Consider the following 27,449-nt stretch of genomic DNA (forward strand, 5'->3'; position numbering starts at 1 on the left):
AGAAGATAATAGGGAAACTATGGGGCTTGGAGGAGGGGCAAGCAAATGGCAAACGGGTGAGAGGATGAATAATAAATTACATAAACATACAAAAAACAAAGAGACTTAACTACTCTAGTGCCCACAAAAAGTATCACGTATCTCATTTAGCTCCCTCTGAGCAAAAGTCATTTTGATTCAACTTGCCCTTAAAGATTTATTTTTTCGCACTTTTCTGTCATGTTTACTTATCCGGAATGAGTATTAGAAATTATTCCAATTAATACTTCTCCTTTGTTTACTAACACATGAGTATTGAAATAATTCCAATTATTGTTTAGTAGGCATAAGGAATTAAAAAAATATGTGGCTTACGCATTAAAATCTGTAATGGAATACTCTTAAAATCTGGAATGAAATCAACTAGAAGAGAGTAGTTAATTCGATTTCAATACCTTGATTTCCTTATCTAAATTCCCCAATTCATGCTAAGCAAACATGTATATATCTACGTTTCTCAGACGAAACTTTTACAATTCAACTTGTTTAAAACCTTCGTTTCAAACATTACTCGTTCATAATTACCATATTCATAATTATAGATGGTGGTTTGTCAATGTGATCACTCATATTCATAATTACCAATCAAATATGTAGAGAGGTGTACAACATGCAGGCCCGATTTGGGACGAGTCCAGCCCATTTATATTTGGACCGACATGACTGGCCCGTTTACGGGTTGGAATGTAAATTTGATGGCATGCTGCATGATGCTGTTGTCCCTGATTAATAACAAGTTTATAGAGACACGTAGACAACCTATCTAAATCACATTTCTCTTGTCAAATATGACCTGGGCACTGCTCAAGATGAACTTTTTCAACATACAATTATGCGCCCATAAACGACAAGTACACAACATATGGGGGTGGCACCACAGTGGAAAAGTGGGCTAAACTCTCCCCTCCTCCCTCAAAGTGCACTCAAGTCATGTTCAATTTCCGTATAAGACAATCTTAAGGCAACTAAATATATTACTCCCCACTCCTCCCTAGCTAATGACAAAAATAAATAAACAAACGACATGTGTACTGTGCACAAACATGTGGTTCACTCAGCAAAAGCCATGTCTCTCGGGTCCCCTAGCCCCAATTATTTCCTGAATTCCTTCTCACTATGAACACATAGGCCTAAAAGATTAGGTTTTGTAGTATTCAAAGGTAAAAACAGCTTCATTATTGTAAAATGGACAAAGAATAGAGTCCCCATGAGTTTGACGGAGGGCAAGAAGAGTAAGTGCAAGGAATCAAAGAAGAAGAAGAATCTCACATCACTGTCCACACAAAAATCCTCCAAAATATCAAAAGGGGCGATGGAGGAAGGCCAAAAGAAGATATATACAGAAATGAAATGATAACTTTGCCAATTTGCCGTAGTTTTTTTGGTGCTAACTGCTATGCTCTCTGCTATCTGCTCCAACGAATAGTTCACAGAAAAGAGAAGGGCATCTTTAATCAATGGACCACAAACACTAGATGCCATGGAAAGGTACCACTCAATATGGTCACATTCTTCTCGTTTGCATTTTCAAATTTTTGTGGTCATCAGCAAGGCTGTGCAACTGCAACCATTCGTTCATAAATTTGGAATCATCTAAATTGGTAAGTGTTTTTGGCTTTGTTTCAAGGTCAAAAAGTGAGTAAAGGATCCCACTGGATTAGTGGATTGTAGTGAAACAAATGCGTCTCCAATAATTGTTGAATGTTGGGTTGGCAAATTGTCAATATTCATGGTTTTGTTGAAGAAAGAAGAAGAAACTGCCAGTTTTGTGCAGAAACAAAGGTTTGAGAACATATCCAAGAAAGAAAACAAAGAATTATATATATATATATATATATATATATATGATACATAGCTTGCTTTTTATTAGTTCATGGCTAGCTTCTGAACCTGAAATTGATACTCTAGAAGATAAAAAGAGAACATACAAAACAGGGTTTGAGATAACCACATGATGCCCGAGTACTATACTGATAGGCGAAGAATTTACAAAATATACTCACAATGGAGATCTCATCATGCAGTATGTGTGAGATTTACAGTCCTGTTCAGTCTATCAAGAATGCCACTAGCTTTCCTCTTAGACCTTGAAGTCCCATTCTGTGCAAGCTCAGATATTGTTCCGTACGTGTTCTCTTCTTCCCGAATTTCCTTCCACTTGGTTCGATCGTTTAAACAGATTGTGTGAAGGACTGCAATGCAATTCTCCTTGTTGCGTCCGCAATTGGTCTCCCTGATAACACGGAGCAAGCAAGGAACGGCTCCAAGCTCTCCCATTTCCTCCACAGCCTTGGGATGGCTTGAGAGCATTGCAAGGATGGCCAACAACTCATCAACATGCATACGGTTTCTTATCTTCTTCAGAATCGTCCTCACTGCCCCATCTCTCACAGCTCTTGCCTTGTTCTCATGGGTGATGCATAGGTTGAAAATTGCAGAAGCAACATCTTTCATAGCTAATGGATGCCCCTCATCTAGGAGGGCGATGAGGGGTTTTAGGGCACCGGATTTCCCAATAAGTGCCTTGTTGGAATCCAGAGCTGACAAAGTGAAAAGGGCTGCTGCTGCATTGCTCCTTGTTTGAATGGTTCCTGATTGCAATGCTTCAATTAGTAAAGGAATTACCATTGGACTTTCTGCCACAAGCTTCTTGTTGTTGTCATGGATTGAAAGATTCAAGAGCGTTGTGATCACATCTTCTTGGAGTTCCGGGTGAATACCATCTTCAAACTTGCCTTCAGATAGTGGACTGAGCAGTTGAGGGATGGCATGTATAGACTCACCAAAAAGTGCCCGGAAAGAAGGCATCCTCTTTGTCAACGACCGAAGCTCCTTTGCAGCTTCTTTCTGCTCAGGCAATCCAGAAGACATCTTCTGGAGCAAAGAAAGAAAATGGTCTCGTTCCGATTCTGTTATACCATCCTCATTGACAAGGAGAACAGGATCCGACAATTCAATCCCTCTATTCTTACACCATTGCGATATCATTTCACGAACCAAGTGATTGGGAGTAAGGATTGTGTGCGAGAGTACTTGTTGGGTTCGAGGGCATATCCTGTTGCCCGCCTTTAGCCCTTTTTGGATGAATGGTCTATCATATGTCTGTCAATAAAAAGAAGAAAAAAAAAAATGAAGCGGATTTAGAACACAGTTGCCAAATTAAAGATCATGGAGGAGACCAGATCATGTGATTTGGAACATATTGCTTCTCTGTAAATTCTTCTGCCATGATTAAACTGATTTGAAGAATTTACAGAGAAGCAAATACACACAAAGGACCTGTACTCACCAGAATTTAATCTAAAAAATCCTCAGAAAACTGGAAATATTTATTTCTGAAAGGACACTACACTCAGACATGTTCAATTTTACCACCATAAATAGTGAGGGAAAAAAAATCTCAAAAACTTTAGCCAATCAAACAATTAGTGCTTTAAATTCAAGTTCCAGAATCAGTACAAACAGGACAGCATCTTAAATCCACACTGTAACTTCAACCAACCACCAGAAAATTAAAAAAAATACTAGAAACAGTAAAAAACTGTAACCAAGGAAGAAGACAATAAATCACCTTCCTTTTACGTACCACACAAATTAAATCCTCAGAGCTCCGTTTGGTTGCTGAGAAAGTGAAAGGAAAACAAAATAAAAACTTCAAATGCATAAAGAATCTAAGATCTTTTCCTTGCCGACATTTTCTCAGCCCAACAAAACAGAAGATGAAGGGAGATTGCAGAAACTGAAAGCACCAACACAGGACTAAAAGCTTCGAATTTGACATTAAAAACCAGAAAAAACAGAGGAAAATGTAAAAGCCCAAGTGGCAAAGAAAACCAACCTCGCCTGTAGAAACAATCACAGGGTCTCTCATCAACTCCTTGGAAAGTGGACATCGAAACTCTTCAGGGCAAGAAAGAACATCATTCAGCTTCAGAGACAGCGATCTCTTTTTGAACTTCAATTCCTTGAGAGCCGAGAGAGTGTCTTTGGCCTGATCGATTGTTTGGGTGCTGAAATCCTCGTCGTCAACAATAGCCCTCACCAGCCTCTGCAGCTCCTTCTTCAATTCTGTGGCTTTGGCAACCATAGCCGGATCAGAATCAAACACGCCCGTCTTGGCCATTCCGGTTGATTTTGGTCACTGGGTTTTGGGTTTCGCTCTGTTAGGATTGAATGATCAAATGGAATTGTGGGTTCTGAGAATGGTGAAGCAGAGAAAGAGAATGGTAGTGGGTGCCATTGTTGTCTTTCTTGTTCTTGTTCTTGTTCAGTAAAAAGGCAAGAGAATGAGTATGAAACTGGAAAGAAACTGAACGAAGCCAATTTTAGTCAAATACCAAAACCAGACACACAACCCACGCGCATCCCACCCTTCTTCTCTCTCTCTCTCTCTCTCTCTCTCTGTGAACTAGGGTGTTCTTATAAATAGTCTAATTAAACCAAAGTTTGAAAACTTTGTTACGGTTTCGTTATTTATCCTCATCTTTTTACAACTGTGTATAGCCATTTACAACACAAAACCATTTCTAAATTTCCACAAGACTTTCATTTTTCTCTCTTTTATTTTTTCTGTTGGGTTTTTGGTATCCAATTTACAAGGCTTGTAAATAAATAAATTGAAAATCGTATTTATTATTCCACAGCTTCCTCACTGACCAAGCAATAAATATAAAGTTACCTGGTTTTTCTGAATGAATTCAATTCAGCAAAAAAAAAAAAAAAACTTTGAAATTCTCGGTCTATTCTAATTTCTCAGCCCACAGTTTCTTCTAAAATACTTTTTTCCAATGAAACTTCCTTCACCAAGAAAAATATTTATTTATTTATAAACCCTTTTCTGTTTTCTTCCTTGATTGCATCATCAGCCTACAAATGCAATGTTTCATCGTTTCTGGAATACCATAAATAAATCCAAGACTATTCTATCAAACATGATGTGATTAAACCTAATTTTCTCACTTTATCGTTTTCATTTTATTGGAATTAAACCTTAATGTAGGTTAATCTACAAATCAACTTTAAGAAAAAGAATCTTCTCACAGACTCATAACATGTCATTATTTGACATCATTGGTAAAGAAACCCCTTTACATTTAGATACATGAAATTCCTAATGTATCTTACTAAGCCACTTTTAAAAAAAATCTCACTATTTTCGAATGGTTTTTATTCGCACATTCATAACGTGAAGTTAAAAGTATAAACAAAATATAAGTAATAAGTTGATACTTAAGTAAAATTAAGTGATATAACTCGTCCACTAATATTATAACAAATAAATAACTTATATCGTGTGTCCATACTTTAATACCATACAATAATTCCTCTTAAACATAAAGGGCATGGAAAAGTTATAAGTTGAGTGGTCTCAAAGAAAGATATTTTTTATTGAAATCAATCTCAAAGAAAGATTTGATCTGTTGGCAACAAAAATAAAAGGAAAAAAAAAATGGAGATGAGAAATTAAATTGTAAAACTATGAAATGAGGTAGGTCCCATAAGGAGGGGTGGGCCCCCTCATGTATGCGGTCACGGAACCCATAGGATAAACAGCTGGAATGACGCGTCAGAAAGCTTCCTGACTACTGCACTTACTTAACCCGAGTCAACTCGCTCACTCGCTCTCATAAACTCGTGCGCACAGTCAGAGAGAGCAGTGGACCAGAGAGTCTTATTATGCAAAACAGTATCTATCAAATCGGGGTAGAATCACCTGTATCCTGTCCTACAGTAACACACTAGTCCAAGGCACAAGGTGCGGGACCCAGGGCTGCTTTGGGAATTCGCATCATTGCCATGTGTGGTGGTGGGCGGAAACAAGGAGGACATGTGTGATTTGATTAGGGTATTCGACACGTGTCATTCAATTACTTCGCCACACAAATTAACCCCACTATCAATGAGTATTATGAGTTGGACCAACACCACGTCATTTCATTAAAGCAAACCCAAAATGTAACACAAATTAATTAGCATAATCATGTCAATCCTTAATTCCCGCCTCCACTCGTGTAAAATTTAGGTCAAACAATGGGGGGCAATGCAATCAAGTGTATTGAATGAAATGATAAGATTTCGTATTGAGGGTTATGTTAGGTTGTTTAGTTGCGAATCGAATAATATGTAAGTTTCATTATGTAATATGACAAAATTGAGAGGAAATATAAGTATGAACGAGTTGAAAACGAAAGACCGCAATGAATAGCTAATAGGGAGGCTCTAAAGCAACTTCTAAACCACGCAAACTTTAAAAAAAACACAAACTTATGCACAAATGAAGTATGAACATGTGAAATGTTGAATATATGAAAAGTTGTATGTATATGTAATGATCGTATTGATTGTTGATAATAAAAGAAAAACGAGTTTGGTAGGTGTTTGTCAAAATCAGGAGAAGTAGAAGAAATTCCCATCAAACAAATCCGTCAATTTTAAAATCATATAGAACCTGAGTCCTGACTGATGGCTGCCTACGGTGCTACCAAATTTAGGGCTTCAAATTCTACCTAGGTTTAGCCAAAAATACTATAGATACTAATTTTTTATTTGTTTTATTTAAAAAAATAATGAAGGTTTGCTTTCTATATTAATTTTAATTTTTGGTTCTAATTTCTTTAAATAAATAAAAAAATTTGAAACCGCTGGAAAATTGTGTTAAAAGAGTGTGGAGGAAGGCTCCACACAAAAAAGTCAAATCCACCACCATTTATGATGGAAGTTCCTTTTCTTCTATGTTGTGTCTTGTACTTCTTTTATTTATTTATAATTTTTATAATAATTTTTCTTTTGCTAGAGACAGTGTTCTTGTACTTTATCCAGCAGTTTCAGGTTCGGTCAGGTTTTGTTTTGTCCTATCAATTTTTTGCCAGCCTAACCAAAATGCCATGACCATTCATTTTACTGTTTGTTCATCAATCAGGACAGTTCAGGACCTACAACCAATAATGTTTATATGATGAAATAATATACCCAAAATTCAAAAGAAATAAACGTTTATCTGGTGAAATAGTATTAGTGTTACACTATTAGAGACCGGCCCATAAGCAGTGAAAATTTATAGACTTGTAGATTAGTGGTTTTAGGTTCAAATTTCTATGACATTATAGTTGTGTTGTGTTGTGTGTAAGAAATTCCGCTCTCCTATAATTCAAATTATCATTCGTACTGAAAAAAAATAGTGAAAAAATAGAAAGGGAGTTTTAGAGGGAACCCAAATTTAGGGTTTGTCACAATTTTTCTTTTGGACTATAAACGATAAAAGCTAATTTTCAGCTGGTGTATATGGGGTCCAATCCTCACCACAGCGATGTGCGAAGCACGGCTCACCGTCCCTCCTTGATGGCAATTGGGCCCACCTGCCTATTACACGTGTCTTTGTTTTGTGAGGCCAACATCTCCAAGTGTCCAACGCCACTTTTGTCATTTTGGGTAAGGCCAAATGCCCAGAGACACTTGGGCAGCTTTGCTGTCATTCATTTCCACCACCAAAAAAATATACAGGAGGAATGTCACAGTAATCGTCGACTCGCGTGGATTTATCTGGAGGATTAATGTATTGTGAACTCACAGTCGTAGCCGTGATCAAATGTTGCACTTCTCAACTACAAATGTGTTCGAAGTCTTTGATAAACAGATGTGGAAGAATGGCAGATATGCAAATGCATTACTGTCAGATAAGTCCAATTAAGCTTTACTTCTTATGGAAGGACTGTACAGAGATTGGCTTTAGATTCATGAGGGCCTTCTTCCGATATTTATACTTTACAAACAATCCTGATTTAAATTAGTAGAAAATACCAAAAGGAAAAGGGTCCAAACAAAATGGGAGCTGATAATTACCAAGGCCCAACAAAATCGGAACTAATAATACCAAGGCCTTAAACCAAAAGAGCCCAAGTTGCATTTGGGTCACTGCAAGCGGTTCATCAGAAATTAGGGTTAATCATTTTATTAATTTTTAAACTTAAATCCGATTTGCGGGACTATTTGTCCTAATGAAAGTTAAGTTAAAGGACCATGAAAACGATTTTGGAAATTGAGGGACTCAAATGCAAATCGGGTCAAAGTTTAAGGACTAATAAAACGATTAAGACAATCTACATATAAACTACAAAGAGATGATGGTTTTCACACACACTACCAAAGTGACATATGGTTCGAACATAAGACAATTGATATGCAAGTCAATGTCATTTTTTACCGACTCAGACCCAATTGGCTCTTCATAATGTCTAGTTATACTTTTAAGAATTGGTCAAACGACCTAACCCAATTTGAATATATGTTACATGATTTTGGGATATGAAAACAACATGTCTACCGTCCCCTAGACGCAAAAGTTTAGCCAGTTTGGAGATACACATCCAAAAACCCATATATAAAATAACACAAACACCAACATATCTCTTTCCAAATTAAATTTCACATACATTGTGGGGCTAGCATAAGCATGTTTGTTAGAGTAGACAATTTGACATTGATGGTCTGATGGGAGAAGTTGTATTTTAGTCTCCATGTGGCGGTTTGGACTTGGAATCTTGGAAGCTCCAAGTGAGGCCCCCATATCCAAAAGACATTTGTGGACTAAAAGCTCAACAAACAGACCTTTCAGTAATAGGGTCCTAAGGCAAGGGGAGCCCTAAGTCTCATTCTCATACATTCATAAACAGTGTGTGTGATGTGTGTGAGTGATGCCCTGAGGATCTGAGATTTGAAATTTTGGTGAATGTGGGCTTCTTATATAATCCAAGCCATCCGTGTTACCACTCAAAGCAACTCAAAAATAATTGCTACATCAACATTTCAAGCAGAAGGGAATTTAAGTAGATAGAAATTGGTTAGGCTTGCAGAGAGACAGAAAAAAAAAAAGAAAAAAAAGAAGCAGCATTATTGTGAGGTTTTAGAGGAATAAATAATCCAACTCAATCCCAATTACTAAATCTATTAGCTAAATTGAAGTGAGAGCCAGAGAAAGAAAGGAATTAATGTTGGATGCAAAGAACATGTATCATATGACTAATGTGGGGAATTATTTCATTTCCTTAATAAAGAGAATACTACACCAGCAGATCCTATCCAATCTGTCAGCCCCATGCTCTATCTGCGGCCTGCTCTGATCCCATGTCCTTCGAACCAACAAGTTTCACCCAGGCTTCCAAATATAGTCACTGGCAAGCTGCCATGCAGGATGAATATGATGCCCTCCTGAGGAATCAAACCTGGTCTTTGGTGCCAGCAACCTCTTCCATGAATATTGTGGGATGCAAGTGGGTTTTCAAAGTTAAACGGAAAGCCGATGGCTCTGTTGACCGCTACAAGGCTCGCCTTGTTGCCAAGGGATTCCATCAACAGGAAGGATTTGATTACGAGGAAACGTTTAGCCCCGTGGTTAAACCGGCCACCATTCGCACTATCTTGTCTCTGGCTCTGTCTTATAACTGGTCCCTTCAGCAGCTTGATGTTCGAAATGCCTTCTTGAATGGGTACTTGCAAGAAGAGGTGTATATGAAACAACCTCCCGGTTTTCATGATTCCCTGCGTCCTCACGATGTATGTCGGCTCCATAAGGCTCTCTATGGCCTTAAGCAGGCTCCCCGAGCTTGGTTCCATCGCCTCAGTGCCTTTCTTCTTGCTCAGGGATTTGTTCACAGTCACGCTGATGCATCACTCTTTATTCATTGCTCCACTTCCTGCACCGTCTATGTTCTTGTATATGTGGATGACATCATTGTCACCGGGTCTGACCCTCAAAGTGTCCACCAATTTCTTGATCAACTGTGCTCCACCTTTGACAGTCGCCGAATGGGTGAGCTCAATTTTTTTCTTGGCATGGAAATTTCTCGGTTTCCCGATCGTTTATTTCTTTCTCAAACCAGATATGCAGTTGATTTATTGACACGGTTTAACATGACTGACTGCAAACCGTGTCCTACACCGTTGCCATCTGACACTCGATTGTCCTGTCTGGATGGTGATCCCTTATCTGATCCCTCTACCTATCGGAGTATGGTGGGTGGCCTCCAATATCTTACTCTCTCGCGGCCTGATATTTCCTTTGCCGTTAATCAGGTGTGTCAGTTCATGCACAACCCTCGTTCTTCTCATCTTCAGGTTGTCAAGCGCATTTTTCGGTATATCAAAGGTACAGTTGAGCAAGGTCTTGTGTTTCACCGGTCCAATGACTTTACTTTACGCAGTTTTTCTGATGCTGATTGGGCTGGTTCTGTTGATGATCGACGGTCTACCACTGGTGCTTGTATTTTTTTTGGACCTAATCTTCTCACATGGACTGCCAAGAAACAGTCTACTGTTTCTCGTTCCAGCACTGAAGCTGAATATCGTGCTCTTGCTCACACTGCCGCTGAAATCCGCTGGTTTGGTTTCTTGTTTCGTGAACTTGGTATTCCTCTTCGCTCTGCCCCTTGCGTCTATGTTGATAATCTCTCTGCCATCTATATGGCTGCCAATCCTATTTTCCATGCTCGCACCCGTCATATCGAAATCGACTATCATTTTGTTCGTGAACTCGTTGCTCGCAAAGCTCTTCACACCTTCTATGTTCCCTCCTCTCATCAGCTTGCTGACATCTTCACCAAAGGCCTTAGTCGCGAGCGGTTTTCTCTTCTTAAATCCAAGCTCAATCTTCGCGTTGCTCCATTACGCTTGACGGGGGGTAAAGAGAATACTACACCAGCAGATCCTATCCAATCTGTCAGCCCCATGAAATCAGCTGATCCCAGTACATTAGCCTTAGAAGCCTCCTAACCACAAGCACGGCATTCATCAGCCAGAATGATTGATTGTCAATTCCTCTGTAATATATGTAATTGATTGGACTTACCTTATAACGTTAAGTTTCTGTAAATAGACTTGAGAAAGTCTACCCCATGTACCAATATTTATACTGCAGATAATACAGAGAACGGTTAATTTGGATTGTGGCAATTATTCTTAATCTCTCTGTTCTCATCCCCCTCTCTTCCTCTTCAGTTCATTTTCTTATACTTAAGAGGAAGAAGAAAAAGAAACCTGAGGTGTAGTTAGCAACCACAGTTGGGAATTACTTTACTGTTTTTGAGAAACAATTGAAAACTTCTTGTCACCTTTACCTTTGTATGTTATTGAAGATTCTCTTGTCAGTTAGATGTCACTCATCAAGTCATCATGGTGTCCAGTTCTTTCTTCTAATCAATGCATGCTAGGCATCAATTCAATGCTTGTATAGTATTTCATTTTGTTGCTGTCATGCAAGCATTTATGTTTTAGAAAGAGTGGTTGAAGAGCTTGAACCAAGTCGTGAACCATTTTATTCTACTGCAATAGTGGTATTAAATTTGAGCTCATCTGCCCCTTTAAGTTCAAAATATATAGCTGGCACATGCGCCATTGCCATCCATTTTTGTCTTTCTTCTCCTCCTTGACTTCATGGGGAAATTGCAGAAATGGGTGCTCCTTGCAGCCCAAAACAGAACAGCGCGGCTATGAGATGATGAGATGTACTTGCTCTATGTTTTGGACTGAAGGGAGCTCCCAGTTCTTCTGTTTTCATTTAAGCAGATGTCCTCATCATCCTGTGATGTGGTGGGTAAGTTTCATATTACTGCCAGCTTACATATTATGCCTCATGTTTTTGGTTTCCCTTGCTCTTATAGGTAAGATCATTTTCATATTTGGTTACTCAATCAAGACAGCTAGAAAAGTTAAAACACACAAGATTTCAGGCTATCAACTAAAAATTAAAATACTAGATAAGTTTTCAAGTTGGTTAATCAAATTTTCACATGTAATGATCCGCACCTTACAATTTATGAACAAGGAAGGTAATCTTCCTTGATGCGTATAGAAGGGAGGCATGCCATCTGCTGCTGCTGCTGCTGCTGTTGTTGTTTCTAGGCATTGCAATTGACACGTGTGCAGGGCCTGACTGGCTCTCCCGCGAGGGGTATTACGGGAAGGTTGTCACAATTACAGATCTCAATCATAGTGGCATCAGGGATTCAGGGTCATGGAAGAAAAGCTGATCAACGTAGATTCCACCCTCCTCCACCCTGCGCTTCACGTACTCTATCTCCATCTCCTTCAAATTTTTCTCCACTGTGACCATGCTCTCACACTAAAAACAATTCAAATGTATTTCTAGTCATTTTCACATCACAAATATATTGTACACACGTAGAAGATATATATACAGAAATTTTCCAATGCGGACGTTATATATATAAAAGCATACAAAAAATGAATAAAAGAGCTAGAGAGAGAGACCTGGAAAGAAATGTGGTTATCGTTGGGTTTAATCTGGGTGATCTTCTTGGGCATTTTATCAGGGTCTTCAGATTGGAGAAGATGTATGCCAATGCCATAATTGAATAGCCTATGATTCAAATGTCACAGAATTAACCAAAAACCAAATTAATACTCAATATTTATAATGTTTCAAAAACAGAGGAAACCAACTCAATAAAAATGAAGGGTGGTTGTTGTTGGTTTTCCAAGTTTTTAAGAATTATACCATGCACCATTAAAGTCAAAGGAGCCAGGCCTCCTAATTGGGAAGAACCCAAGAACACTCTGGTAGAAATCAAGGGATTTCTCAACTGACCTGCACACCAATGAGATGTGATTCAAGGACTTCAAATTCAGCATGCTTTCTTTCATCATTTCATAACACTCTATTTCTCAACTTGGAAAATATTACGTGCAATAAGCAAATAGAGAACTGGATTGAAGGCTACAAAGTAGGGTTTAAAATAAATAGAGTTGAGAGGAGAAAATGGCGGAATGTTGCATATATATATGGCATGGGTTTTCTGTCCTTTTCTTCTCAGGTGACAGCCTGACAGGTCAGGTTTCAGATAGTGAGATATCTATTACACGTAGGTTCCACGTTACGTTGGTGACTCCATTACTCGTTTCTTCCGCTGACACGTAAGGTCCTTCTGATTCTGAAGACCTTTTACTCCAACAAAGTTGCAGTTGCAGAGACGAGGAAACTTCTTATTAGCTGCAAAGTAATTGGTACATTTTTCTTCTTCTTTTTCTTCCTCTCTTTATTTTGCATGTAATTTTACACAAACCCAGGTCAGACCAAGTGTCGGCGAGAGTAAACACACACACACACACTAATTAAAAGGGAAGATTAATATCCTTATTCACAGGTCAAACTGGTTTTAAGAAGGAAGAATCTAGAGCGACTGATAGACAATAAGCCCATCTCTGATTCTGAAGTAGCGTAGAGAATACAAGGCAGAGACCAAGTCATGGCCGAGTCTCCCGCTGTCTTCATTTGGAAAATAAAAAAAAAGGACACGACCCGCCCTGGCTCCCAGGCCCGCTCAGCCGCCTGGGCGCCGCCTAGATCCGCCCAGACCTCCTAGCCTCCGCCTAGATCTTCCCAGACCGCCTAGCAGCCGCCTAGATCCTCCCAGACGGCGTAGGGACCGCCAGATCCTCCCAGACCGCCTAGGCGCCGCCTAGATCAGCCCAGACCGCCTAGGCGCCGCCTAGATCCCCGATTAACATCTCTAACTAATCAACTGATAAGCTAGCTGTAGAATGTAATAATATAAACAAGGCAGAATGCCCAATTCACACTACTAAGAAGTCAGAATTGTAACTACTAAGAAGAATACCTGCACGACCATTTGCAGAAGATGCATGCAAGTAATTGAGCTTCAAATCCACCCATTATTAGCACATATATGATATCTATCATGGCCTGGATGATTCGCATACTTTGATCCAATACTGACTTCAAGTCTGTGACGTAATCACTGATTGGTAATTCTAACTGCGAGAAATGTGGCTGAAAGCAGAATTCATGCATGGTAAGAGAATAAAACGATGAGAGAACTAAAAAGCAAAACGACATGAAGTTTTTATTCGAAAAACATATAGTTGAAGACAACTCTGACCTGAAATAGCAGATTGGCTTTGACATGTGGATCATCTAAGCGGTCCTTATCCACTTTATATCAAACTCAGGTTCAGTATTGTCCAAGCCATGGTAAGCTGGATTAAACATCTGTAGAAAACTACGCTCATGTAAGCCATAGTAAGCCGGATAAACATCTGTAGGGACAAAATAATAAAAACCAAAGGCTTTTAACTTGTGTCTTCACCACATTTAAGTACAAGAGGATCATTGTCACAGCAGCAATGCAAATGATGGGCGTTCTGAACTTTAACAGCAAAAAAAAAAAGATAGGACTGCAAGACTTCATCCATTGACTTTATTAGATTTTCTGATATTCAAAACCCCAAACAACCTGATTCCTAGTATTTGAGGCAAATATTCAGAAAGTAATACGATTTGTTAAGCGTCGGCGGATTGTGAGGGACATCTACTCCCATCTTTCTTGTAGAATCTGAACAACTGTTGATTATAAAGGGAGAAAAGCATGTAATCTGATTCACATATTTCCATTTTTTATTCTATATGGTCATGTGTGACCAAAACCATCATTTGCAATATATCTGTGATTGATATTTGAAAATCAACATATCTCTTTGTTTTCCCATCATAATATTCTGTTCCCTGCAAGAGAATCAACACTTGTCCTGAAGAACAGCTGCTGCAATGTACTCCTACTAGAAACCTTTGTAAATATAGGAACCAAATGAAAAAGATACTGCACAAATTTTGCCTTACCTGAATAATGACAAGATGATGACCTGGAAGGTTTACACCTCATGCCAATGTGCTGGTACAAACCAATACCCATAATTTAATACATATGCCTAATCAGTATATAAAGTAAGAAAATGATCTTGTTATATTCTCTTTTCCTAATGTGTTTTTCAGGAAAGACTCATGCTTCTGATGTAAAACAGAAATGCCTGAATCTTGTTCCTCAACCAGAGATCTACCTTTGTCATTCAGACCAGCATGGTGTAATCCAATGCCTGAATCTTGTGCCTCAGGTTAAAGAACCATCTGCTGGGCTTCTTCTGCTGGCATACTAAGAAACTGCCTTGGATGTTCATCTGACGTTGCCAACTTCAATAACAGAAAAGTATGAAAAAGAAAAAAAAAAAAAAAAAGGAATCAACGCAGCAGCCGAAACCGAAGAAAAAAAATTCAAGCTTGAGTTGAGAAAGAGGCTCAACTGAGTATTTGAATTTTGAAGATTGGACTGCGAGTGCAAGCTTCATGTTCGTTTCTCTGTCTCTTCATTTCACTCGCGCATGACATTCCTCGGCGAGTGCAAGCTTCCCGTCTTCATTTGGAAAAAAAAAAAAAAAAAAAAAAAAAGGACGCTCAGACCCACCCAGGCCGCCTAGACCCGCCCAGGCCTCCTAGATTAGCCTAGGCGCCACTAAACTCCCTTATAGCATCAGTGTTGTTATCTTAGTGGAGATTTCAATAGCTGAATGACATTTGATGGTTTTCGTAGAGAGACTCCAACCCAATCCAATCAACGCAGCAGCAGAAACAAAAGAAATAATTTCGAAGCTTGAGTTGAGAGAGAGAGAGAGGCTCAAGACCAAGTCTTTGAAGCTTGGAAGCGCTTATAGAGAAGCGAAATGGCTGTGACTGCGAGTGCAAGCTTCGTGTTCGTTTGAATACATTTAAAGAGTATAGCCGCGCGGCTATACCTTTAAAATATTCGAATATATTCAAAGCATATAGCCGAAAGGCTATACGGTTAAAATAATATATTTAGCCAGTATAGCTGTGCGGCTATACTAACAATTTTGTCGTGTTACTTTAAGGTTTAGGGCTAAAATACCACTTTAGCTAATTAGGATAGAGTTATTTCTTCAATTATTTTATTTATACTAGTGATCTTGGGGAATAAGAATTTAAATTCTTTCCGATCCCTCCTCCCATTTTAATGATTTCCAACTATTATCCCATTAGGCAAGAATAAAAAAAAGAATTTTATTTATGAGAAATAATACGGGTTAAACCCATAAATACAACAACAAAAAGTAGGGATCCACCAACATTTTGGGGATAAAAGAATCTTGAATTTCATAGTATAAAATTGCTTGTGCAAGAATTTACTTTCTAAAATGTATTCATTGTAATTATGAACTAAACATAATGACAACTTTTTTCTCATTGCCTTTGATTTAAATAATAATTAAAACATAATTACTAATTAAAGTAACAAAAGGCTATAACTAAAAACAATGTTGTGCAGTATAGCCGCGGGGCTATATGTTTAAAATATTCAAATATATTTAACCAAAATAGCGTAACGGCTATACTCTTTATATATTAATATATTTTAGTGGTATAGCTGATAGGCTGTCCTTTTAAAATATTCGAATATATTTAACCAATATAGATGGCCGGCTATACTTTTTATATATTACTATATTTTAAAGGTATAGCCGCCCGACTATACTGTTAAAATATTCGAATATATTTTAAAGTTACAGCCGTTCGGCTATACCGTTTACATATTAATATATTTTAAAGGTATAGCCGCCCAGCCAGACTTGTTAAATAATAATTTATTTTAAAATTATAGCCGCCCCGTAGACTTGTTAAACACTAATTTATTTTAACAATATTTACTTTTTAAATATTAATCTAGTTGAATTGCTTGCTTACAGCGAGTAAAAGTGTTTGATTATAAACCAAATGGAAGCCGTACCCTTGTTCTTTAGTGCTCTGCTGTGCTTGTTTTAAATGGGTTTTGATGTTATCAAAAAGAAAAATGCATGCTTCCCAAATGAAGCTGAATGTTAGGACTTCCATAAACAGATGTAGAAGTATGGCAGATGTGCAAAAACAGATCATGGGAAAGTGTAATTAAAATTTAAGGGGTATTACTTTTACAATCCAAATTCCAATCTGTCTGAATTTTCAACTCCAGTTATTTACCTGTTTCCTTCAGCTAATTCTGTAGAACTCGGCTTAGATTCTTGAGGGCCTTGTCATAGGATATGAACCCCATGAACCAGAATTCATAACCATCCCTTGTGACAATGTGTATATATTTCTCTGAAGGCTTCCATCTGTTTGCTGATGGATTGACTGTTCCTAATTGATCTAGCTGCACCACCACCTGCACATTCAAGCAATTTGAAAAAGCTTTCACTGGTAAGAGACTTGTAACTCAAGTGGTCAAGAGCATTTAGCCCTACACTCGAGGTCCTAGGTTTGATTTTCCCCCTCCCCAATATCGCTTGTGTGAAAAAAAAATATAAAAAATAAAAAGTTTCACTCAATCAATTCTTTCTTCAATTCCACAAAGTCTTGAATCTTACCTTGTAGTGCATGAAATTTGGGTTCCCTGGGGACAAATAGTGGCAGAAATCACTGCAAAAGGCTAGTCTTTTGTTGGAGATGTAGAGCATCCCAATTACAGGTCCATGAGAAGTTGACAGATAGCAAGCATATGAATGCAAGAGCTTCTCTCCTGCCAGGTTCTCAAATTCTTGCTGGAAAACTTTTTCTTTCCCTCCTCCTGTAAGCACCTTTGTCCCTTGATTGAGCCTTGCCATGGCTGCTTCTGTCAAACTATGACTCATTCTAACTGTTCAAAATAAAATTCCAGAACTTAGACACAGATGAATTAAAGTTAATTAATACAAAGTCAGGTACTAAAACAAGCTTAAAAAGGGCAAAAATATTTTAAACTGTCTAAGAAAGCAACGAAAGGCTTTCAATGAGAGAAACTTACGGTGGTGCCAAACACTGTCTGCAATGGCCTCTGCTCTTTTGGTTGCAACTTCAACCCTTTTACCGCACTGGCTCAGTGACTCGAGCATATTATCCATCGGACCTGCACCATCAAGTAATGATCATGCAAAGAAGTTGGCTAATAGAAAGCGAGGGAGCAAGAGCAACAGAAAATGCTAACGCTTGGTAGCAGAATTCGTCATGGGAACAGGGGAATATTGGACATAAGGATTGTTGCTGCTGCTGCTGTTGTAATTGGCGTTGGCAGCGCCGTCAAACTGACCACTCATGTTGTTTCTGCTGTGTTGTTTTCTTATGATCTTCTTCTTCTGCAGATGGCTGAGGCCCTCTGTCTCCCGGCACGCATTTGTTTACCGATGCCTAAAGTGAATCTTGACATAGTGACAAAATTAAATAAAAATAAAAATAAAAAGAGGAAAAAGAATGGCGATGGTGGTAGTGGTGGTGGTGGTGGTGGGCCATACCACCGAGTGATGAATCTTTAGATGCCGTCGCACTCCGTTCGGAGGAACAAAAAAAATGCCAACTTTTGAATTTTTCTTAATATATTATCAATTATTTAGTAAAGCAAATTGTTGGATATTGTTTTATATATAGATTTACACTATCACAAGATCCTGCGAATATAATTATTTTATGTTTTAAAAAAAATATGTTCACATGAATTACACGCAGATTGAAACTTGGAGAATGACATGAAGGTAAGTTGGAACTGATGAGTTATATTTTACATGAAATATTTTGGCCAGCCTTTGTTTTCAAAGTTCATGTGAACTTAATTCAATTGAGAAAGTGGAATCCAAGTTCAGACGGCCTCACTATCACATTCGTTGTAGCATATGCAAATTAGATTGTTAACAATTAGGTTCAACTGGCGGCAAGGGAATATTTATGAACTTATTTAGAATTCTCCATGTCAATATTCAAGACTCAAGGCTAGAATTTAAACTTCCCTTAATGCAATGTAAGCATCACCACAAAAGCTCAATTAACAACTTATATTCGAAATGAAGCAGAAGAAATTTGTGGTTATGCAAATGGAGTTTACAACGGAGCAAAAAAACTTATATGAAACAAGAATAATATTATTTTATTATCTCGGTCAATTATAATATGTAATGTAAAAAAATTAACATATATGACATATCGTAATTGATCTAAAATAACAAAATAATACTATTTTCGTTTCATATAAGTGTTTATTCCCTCAAGAAAAAAGAAATAATTTTGCCTTATCTAATCACTTTCCAAAAACGAATTAAAAAAATAACAAAAAGAAAAAGGCTTCAGACCAACAAAAAAAAATACACAACAAAAAGCCTTATCCAAAATGCAAAATTATTGTCCCATCTTTCTTATCTTGTTCCTCCACGTTTACAAATATCATACATGAATTTGTTGCACCACCCACACACCCACACTTATATTACAGGCCAGCTGTCCCAACAATTTCCAAATGTTATCATCATCCGTCACATCACCGCGCGCGAAAGCGACTTCATCACAGGGTGCCACCTGTCATCCTCATCGCATCAAAAATCCTTTCAGGATAAAACTTCACACCGAAGTAATCACCCACTCTGATCCGCACACGTTACACTGAGTCCTCATCTCCAAACCGTTCGATTTGTAGGCTTAGGCCCAACAAAACAAACCAACAGCCCAGATTTGTTGGAACTACGATGTTTCTATATTCAAGTCACGTGCAGCTAAGGTGTGCGTACACGATGTGCATTTTCCGCGTTACACCACAAAAAACCAAAAAAATTAAAATTTTAACCATCATTATTTTTTGATTAACCGATTAATTTATCTAATTATTACTAATCTGCTACGTACGGACGTAGAGACGGCCGTTGACGCTGGATTCAGAAACGGGGTCGTCGAACCCAACCCGACGGCATTTCGCACCAGAGACCGGAGCGAAAACGGTGGAGGATATTGAAAACGATTTCTCCGTCAACGGGTTAACTGTCCGTTTGTACGGACCGAACCACTTGTTCTGCATGTAACGGTTTTTCCTCCACGGAGGCACGGAGAGCTCTCTGCTTCTCAGCGACCTCTTGACGGCGTCGCTCATGACTCGGACGATTCGCTTCACGTCCTCCGAGCTGCCGACGAAGTCTCTCGGCAGTAGCTGCAACAGCCGCGAGTACTGGCTCGTCGGCCTAGCGATTTCGAACTGGGCGGCGAAGTCGAGGTCCACGAAGTACCGGCTCTGCCACATGGGGGAGCTCGATTGGGCGCAAACCACGTCGATGAACTCGTAGCTCCCGGCGGTGATGCTGCCGGAGGAGCTCCAATTGGTCTTGCAGATCGCCGCATTGTGCCCCCGGGCTCTCAAAAACGACATCACGCTCCGTCGCAGAGCTGACTTGTTGCCGGATCTCAGGCACGAGAACGCCTCCATCGCCTCGGAAACGTGAGAGCGGAGCAGCTTCGCAAAGGAGTCCTCATTTCCGCTAACAGCCGCGGATCTGAGAATAGAGTCCATCGCTTTCGCGTCGGAGGCCGAGTCGACTCGGTCCGAGTCAGTCTCGTTGTCCGGAAACCGAGTCTCGGACGAGTCGTCCTGGAGGAAATCGTGGACGAGCTCGGAGAGGCAGGGGGAGTCGCCGTCGCCGGAATGCTCGCTTCCGCTGCTGACGTCGTAGATGCTGAGCTCGGAGCTGTAGCCGCCGACGAGGCGTGCCCTGACCTTGTCGTCGAGAGGGTAAGTGACTCTCTTTGTTGTGGTTCTTACAAAACCCGCCATTGATGAAGCAGCTTTTGGTGATGAGCTTTTACTAATGTGGAGAAACTTGGAGGTAAAATGGAATATATGACAGGCTTTATATATAATAGGGGGAAGGTTTTGGAGGAATTTAAATGGGAATATTCGGTTTTTTTATTTGAAAAGTGGGTTTTGGGGAAAATAAACTGTTTATTGGAAGAGGATATCCGAGTCGGACTGTACAGGTGGCAGCATATCCAGCGGCACCTGCTGTGGTTTATTCCAGTATATGTGTGACGCGGGGGGTATTGACCGCTTGAAAACTCTCTCGCACTCATTGCCTTATGGTTTTCGTAGGGTAAGGGCTCGTCACCCACGAGTCTGTCACACGATTGAATGAGTCTTGGGCTTCACTCTTTTAACGTTTGGAAGGTATGACTAGACCAGATAAGTTCAAATTTTTGGTGTTCATAGAAGATAAGTTTGTATTTAATTGATGTTTGGTGACCTTAATAATCATCATGTCTTATGTTCGGTGAACTTAACAACGATAGAATTGAATTATCATGAATGAATAACAAATTATTTATACGAAAGCACATATAACAATGATCGTGATAGGTTACTAAATCGAATAACTTAATAATGTCTAACATCTTAAGAATAACGAGTCTCTACCTAATATGATGACTTGGCTTGAACTGAATTGAAGTTAAATACAACCCCTTTATATAAGACTTATATAACACAATATATTAAGTTTAATCCAAGTATTTGAAGTTCACCAAACATGAATTTGGACATTACTACAACTTAATGCGTGGAGCCCCATCTTGGATTCAATCAATGCGATATTTCCAAACCAGGCCTTGAACTTAGAGTACATGAGAGATAGGGTGTGGGGGTCTCTTTGTGGGTGGGAAGGATGGGAGTGCAGCAGGTAGTGAGATATACATATATATGAGTGGAGTTTTTTACTTTAATTAGTTTGATTTGGATTATGGTGATATATATTAACCTACTAATTAACTAATGTGATATGATTCCAATAGAATTAGGTATATAATAGAGCAGCTTTTGGGTTTTGAAGATGTCCCACTCTAAAATGGGACATTGGAATTATTCGACTGTTTGAACCATTTTTATTCTTTCTGGCTAAGGTCAAGAAATTGAGAACTATGATCATATTCCATATATAATACATCACAGTCCTTTCAGCTATCAGGTGTTAATTTGATTAGTTCAGATATTTGACATTCTCTCAAGTAATTCTCGGTTCAAGTCCCATAATACATGCGTGTGTAAATAAATATTATTGATTTATCTGAAATTTGAGTTTGATATGAATAAAGCGTTTCTTTTAGAGCAAGTATTATGTCGACATTATAAACTTTTTGTGTTCAATCTTTAAACCTTAAATTATGGCTCTTGGTGAGTGGAAAGGGTGGGATTTAATTTAAGCAGTACGTGAGTTTAATATTTCAATTGGATTATTATCGTTTAGTTGGAACTTTCCACGAGCTCCACGTAGGCAGTTTAACTCGACTGGTTCACGAAAAAGTATTATATATGCGTAAGTAAAATGACACGATGATTGTCTTGATAGATTTTACTTGTTACAGCTTGAGGGTGAACTTGATTTAGCAAATTAACAGCTAGAAGAAAAGTAACAAGTAAAATGGGGTACTCATTCTGGAATAGTGATAGAATAATATATTACAGTCGGCAACCATGTGCATGGATAATTCCTGATTGTTAAGGTATGTAATTGATGTGTACCAAATCATCCGTACGTCTGTTCCTCTTCACAATAACCCTAATATGCATTGATATAACTACCTAAACAAAATTACATGTCAAAATTGAATTAACGAAATATCGGAAATATAAAATAAATTAAATTACAGGAACCAAAAGGGTAATTTAGCCAAAACAACTTGCATGTATTAGAGTGTTAACATTTTGCACTCCCAAGCACAGAATATTCTAAAGATAATGCTAGGCTTAACACATTTTTATACCGTCTTTCTAATAGAGGTAGAACCCACCAATACAATGAGCCACGTCTTTTGTAATAAGATATAAAAATGATTGTGAGTATGATGGGTCCACGATTAAATAATAATGCCAAAGTGTATTGTGGTACCTAGTCAGTACCTATAGTCTAGATTTCATCATAGTGATGGCCCCCATACATTTTGATTTTTCCACAATATGTCAACATGATTTCGACATTATACCGATAGGAAAACACTTCCCTTCTTATCATGTAAGCAAAAGTTCATATATTCCTGTCAATAACAACATGATATTTGTGTATAAATCTTTGCATATGTGTTTTTTATGAATTATTTTTGCATATGTGTCAAACTGTAATTCGCAAAAAGGACTTACAAAGAAGGGGGCAATCAACATCCATATATATGCCTATATGATCCCCCATAGTGAACAAACCCACACTCGCTTCTACGTGTGCATGCTTCCAACGATGTCGTCTCGTCCTAGTATATAATCAGTAGAAACCAAACGCAGGTCGTTTTCATTTGCACCATGGGATATAATGTAGATGATAATGTGGGCTCATACGAAAAACGTGATAAGTACTTAAAACTCTGGTTTTAGTTTAGTTTAGTTAAGCTAACTTGAACACACCAAACTAAGTATTAAATTAATGATACTTCTATTTACAATATTAAAAAATATCTCGAGTTCGAATCTCTCATTTCCCATGGACTAAAAAACCTAGCTTCTATTCAAATATGGATATTTCAGAGTGCATGGGTTTTGAGTTACAAAGGTTCACCTCCACTTCACGTACAGCGCAAATTGACAAAGATTTAGGTCCAACTTGGTGTACCTAAATCAAAGCAAAGCAACACTCACTGGATCAAGTTTTCAACACGCAGACCGTGTTGCTTTCTATGGGCTGGGAAATCGCATCCACAACTTCACTACATTGATATGGGCTTCAACTTGGGCTAATTAAGAAATTATAAACCAATATTATGCTACAAAAGAAACTGGAAACCTAATTTAAATTAAAAATTAATGTCGATGTATTTTTTGAAGGATATTTTATCATTATCATTATTTTTTTATAAATAATATTTTATTTTAATCTAATCTAAACTACGGAGAAAGGAATTCAAACTCAGGTGCAGAGTGAAACTCACATCCGTTCTAGCTAACTTGACTAAAACCATATATGTTATTTTATCATTTTCTGCAAATACTGAATTGTGATAATCTCAGTGCTTTTTGGGATTTTCAGCCATGAAGATGAACTTCCTTTTATATATTGGGTACATATAATGATTTATCCTTGACAATATAAATGACGTTTGATTTGGGCTTTGCTTTTTCTTGGGTCTAGGTTTTCTTTGGCCCAAGATTGTTTTGTGGAAAAAAAAAAATATATATATATCCGGAATTGTGATATCCTACTTATAAAAAAAAAAAAAAAAAATAAAAAAATTGTCGGACCAAATCAACTGTGCGGTTGGAGTGTCCTCCCAATGGACAAGTGCTTGACTTGGGTTGATTATCAAATTTTAAAAATAACTCTGATAAGTTGATTAATTTGGTCTTGATTTCGGCTTGACGTCGAGCAAAGCCAGCCCATGCTTACCTTACAATATCGTAAAGTCACCAATATCAAATATAAAAAAAGAAGTTGCATTCAAAATATAATTTACATATATATATATATACAGTCTCGATCTTTTGGACCACAGGAGTCCAAGAGATTGTGGTCACCCACCGTTGGATATTAATCCAATGGTTCAAAATGATATATATAAATGCAATATGACATAAATGATTATTACCCGATTCAAGTCAACCGTTGAATTTACATTCAACGGTGAGTGACCATAAATCTCTTGGACTACAGGGGTTCAAGAGATCAGGACTGATATATATATATGTAAATTCTTTTATATGGGTATCCGGATGTTATTATTATGCGGACGCTATGTATATTTTAGTAAATTTAGATTTTAGCCACACACAAAATTCACTTTTGGAAAAAGTTAAATTTTTTTTTCCAAAAAAGACAGAAAAACCTCTCAATTTTCAAACTAAATACATGCAAATGTAAAGGATTCATTGGGAAATCCAAAAATAAATAAAAGCAATTTTGCCAATTTTGGCTTCTTTTAAAAAATTTCTCTTTCCTTTGGCCTTTTTCAAAGTCTCCCATGCATTTTGTATTATCTTTCTCTACCTTTACGTCTGTTTATAATAGCATCTATAAAATAATAACGTTCGAACATCCAAATAAAAGAATAACTATATATATAAAATATAAAATTAGCCTTAGCATAATTGTGAGCTAGATGATGCCAGGCCAGGCTCGAGAGTAGGCAGGCTGTAGGGACATGAATTCTTTCACCCATATATTTGTAGTGGTTTGGATGTTTTACGCCGCTAGTTTCACCACTTGTGGTTTTGGACAATTTATCAAAGTGCTCTCTGTGTGTGTATATAATATGAACATTTAATTTAATTTAATTTACATTGTCTACTCTGTCCATAATAATTCACATGTTAATTCTTATTTTATTATAATAATTAAAAAACATAAGCAACAAAGCACTCCACCCAGCATCATCTGTAAACCATTAATTAAGCTAATCTCTCTCTCTCTCTCTCTCTCTCTCTCTCTCTCTCTCTCTCTCTCTCTCCCTCTCTCTCTCGTGTGTTTGGCTTAAACTGAGGTCATCATCTGCTCTTTAATTTTGTTTAACATATAGTTATTATTAATTTCTTTTACTTACTTTGGGGTTTGATTTTTATATGTAGCTTACTTTCTGTGTGTAGTGCTAAGTACAAGACAAGGGACAGACCAAAAGCAAGACAAAGCCAATTCATTACGTAAATGATTTTGTTTGTTTACACAATATAATTTGGAAAGAATTATAAACTTTAGAAACCAATACTTACATTTTATTATCTTATCTTATCTTTTGTCATTATCCTATGTATGTTAGTTTTACAAGTAATAAGGTGTCAATTCTCCTTTTCTAATAACCCTCCTCACATAATTAGTGATTCTCCTTTAAACGAAAAGATGGTCTAAGACGCCGGACGAGAAAAAGCGAGAATCGAATTCTTAAAATTAAATACCAACATCAGTAAGACCCGATATAAGAGAAAAGACGAGAATTGAATTCTTGTTGTAAAATTAAATACCGACATCAGGTAAAACATGGTATAAGAGATAAGACGAGAGTTAAATTCTTGTTAAAAAATTAAACACCGACATCAGGTAAAATTTTCACGGTTATTGCATTTGTTGAAATAGGAAGTGATGACTAGAGAATTAAATTATAAAAAGTTGTGTGTTTGTCTTTGCACACACACACACTAATGCAATCAACAATCAAAGACAAGGCACCGCCCAATTAGTACAAAATGATTCCTTGTGTTCATTCGTGCTGCATAAGTGTGATTAGATTATGGACACAATATGTACAAAAATTAATGACACAAGCTTTCTATTCAATTAGGGTTTGCCTGCAGTACGTGCCTGATGTGTTTAGAAACGAAACCTACTTAATTAATTTGGCATTACACAGAACTCGTATATTTAATTAGTTTCTGAATTAATTAAATATGTATAAGCTAGATATATACAAATAGAAATTATATATGGCCCCGTTGGCTAAAACAACAATAATACATATAATTTAGTTTTTGTTTGCTATCAAATAAATTATTAAGAACGTCTCTAAGCGGGTTTTTGTTTACTTAATTAGTACTATTAGTTAAAATTTTGCAAACGAAAAATATATTTATTGACAACCCTTCCAACAACCATGATTAGCGAAACTGATTGATATGAACTTCTAAAAACAGTCATAAATAACAATACTTAATTTGTTTGGTATAAAAAAGAAATGATCACCACCCAAGAAATGTCTTTTTCGGAAAGAAGAAAACGCTAAATGGTAATATTTTTTTTGAAAAAAAAGGGATGAATAAATCAGAGTGATTTGGAATCTAAGAACATATATCATATAAATTTATAAGTACTCACTACTTCATACCTCTCCAATTTCAGCAAAAAATGTTTTGGGCCGTTTGGTATTTTACTTTGATTCAATTTTATGAACTCAAAAACAAATTTTAAATTCAAAGTTCAAAAAACACGTTTGATAGGCCCAAGCACAAACCTAAACAAAACTAAAAAACACCTACATTATTGAAAGGCTTATTATCACAAAACGTCCCTAAGGTTTACGAAACTATCAGATTGCATCCTTAATGTTTTTTTTTGTCATTCGTGGTCCTCAAAGTTAGCATGCATGATCACAAATGGTCCCTGCCGTTAGGTTCCGTCAAAAACTCCGTTAGTTTGCTGACGTGGCATATATGTATATCACAAAACATCCTTAAGGTTCACACACCTATCACAAATGGTCCTTACGAAATTTTTTTAATTTAAAATTCATAAAATTTTGTTTTCTTTTTAAAATTTTATGAATTATAATTATTTTAAAATATATATTAAATTTTAAATACATGTGACACTATATTATTGTAGATGTGGGCTCCATATATATGCCACATCAACAAACTAATGAAGTTTTTAAAAATAATTTAAAATTCATAAAATTTAAAAATGAAAAAAAAACTAAAAGTTTAGGGTTCATAAATGGTCCTCAAGATTAAAATCCTTCTATAAATTGTTTTTTCATTTATAAATAATTTTAAAAAGAAAACCAAAATTTTATGAATTTTAATTTTTTAAAAAAAAATTCGTAAGGACCATTTGTGATAAGTGTGTAAACCTCAGGGATGTTTTGTGATATATATGTATGCCACGATAGCAAACTAACAGAGTTTTTGACAGACCCTAACGTCAGGGACCATTTGTGATTGCACATACTAACCTTGAGGACCATAAGTGACACAAAAAAACATTAAGGATGCAATCTGATAGTTTCGTTAACCTCATGGATGTTTTGTGATAATAAGCCTTATTGAAAACCAAAAAAGTGAAGTTTTACAGTTTTTTTTTCTCTCTCTCTCTTGTTA

At 37.3% G+C, this 27,449-nt stretch overlaps 3 protein-coding genes and 1 pseudogene across 5 annotated transcripts; all 4 read right to left on the reverse strand.

Moving 5' to 3' along the window:
• Window positions 1-1,840: 1,840 nt before the first annotated feature.
• Window positions 1,841-4,556, reverse strand: LOC117637976 (U-box domain-containing protein 9). 3 transcript variants are annotated; one of them, XM_034373047.1, is made up of 3 exons: window positions 3,878-4,046; window positions 3,626-3,660; window positions 1,841-3,141 (listed from the first exon to the last, which is right to left on the reverse strand). In XM_034373047.1, exons 1-3 carry the CDS (start codon window positions 3,930-3,932, stop codon window positions 2,056-2,058), a joined length of 1,176 nt encoding a protein of 391 aa, XP_034228938.1. In that variant the 5' UTR covers window positions 3,933-4,046; the 3' UTR covers window positions 1,841-2,055. The 3 variants fall into 3 exon arrangements, with proteins under 3 accessions (XP_034228938.1, XP_034228937.1, XP_034228936.1); XM_034373046.1 differs by having other exon boundaries at window positions 3,611-3,660; XM_034373045.1 differs by lacking the exon at window positions 3,626-3,660 and having other exon boundaries at window positions 3,878-4,556.
• A 7,212-nt stretch (window positions 4,557-11,768) lies between these two features.
• LOC117638028 lies at window positions 11,769-12,780 on the reverse strand (annotated as a pseudogene).
• Window positions 12,781-16,748: 3,968 nt separating this feature from the next.
• Window positions 16,749-18,250, reverse strand: LOC117637776 (GEM-like protein 2). The gene is made up of 4 exons (XM_034372783.1): window positions 17,856-18,250; window positions 17,676-17,777; window positions 17,260-17,528; window positions 16,749-17,057 (listed from the first exon to the last, which is right to left on the reverse strand). The coding sequence occupies exons 1-4, from the start codon at window positions 17,962-17,964 to the stop codon at window positions 16,887-16,889; spliced, it is 651 nt and encodes a 216-aa protein (XP_034228674.1). The 5' UTR covers window positions 17,965-18,250; the 3' UTR covers window positions 16,749-16,886.
• Window positions 18,251-18,953: 703 nt separating this feature from the next.
• Window positions 18,954-20,775, reverse strand: LOC117612102. The gene has a single exon (XM_034340843.1). The coding sequence runs from the start codon at window positions 20,448-20,450 to the stop codon at window positions 19,527-19,529; it is 924 nt and encodes a 307-aa protein (XP_034196734.1). The 5' UTR covers window positions 20,451-20,775; the 3' UTR covers window positions 18,954-19,526.
• Window positions 20,776-27,449: the final 6,674 nt, after the last annotated feature.

Source organism: Prunus dulcis, chromosome 8 (assembly GCF_902201215.1).
Source record: "Prunus dulcis chromosome 8, ALMONDv2, whole genome shotgun sequence".
Taxonomy (NCBI): Eukaryota; Viridiplantae; Streptophyta; class Magnoliopsida; order Rosales; family Rosaceae; genus Prunus; species Prunus dulcis.

Coding starts and splice junctions, on each gene's coding strand:
- LOC117612102 (XM_034340843.1), bottom strand. CDS start 20,450: ATGGCGGGTTTTGTAAGAACCACAACAAAGAGAGTCACTTACCCTCTC.
- LOC117637976 (XM_034373045.1), bottom strand. CDS start 4,162: ATGGCCAAGACGGGCGTGTTTGATTCTGATCCGGCTATGGTTGCCAAA. Junction 3,142..3,877: donor TGATTGTTTCTACAGGCGAG/GTTGGTTTTCTT, acceptor TTTTATTGACAG/ACATATGATAGACCATTCAT.
- LOC117637776 (XM_034372783.1), bottom strand. CDS start 17,964: ATGAGTGGTCAGTTTGACGGCGCTGCCAACGCCAATTACAACAGCAGC. Junction 17,778..17,855: donor GACGAATTCTGCTACCAAGC/GTTAGCATTTTC, acceptor TTGATGGTGCAG/GTCCGATGGATAATATGCTC. Junction 17,529..17,675: donor AGACAGTGTTTGGCACCACC/GTAAGTTTCTCT, acceptor TATTTTGAACAG/TTAGAATGAGTCATAGTTTG.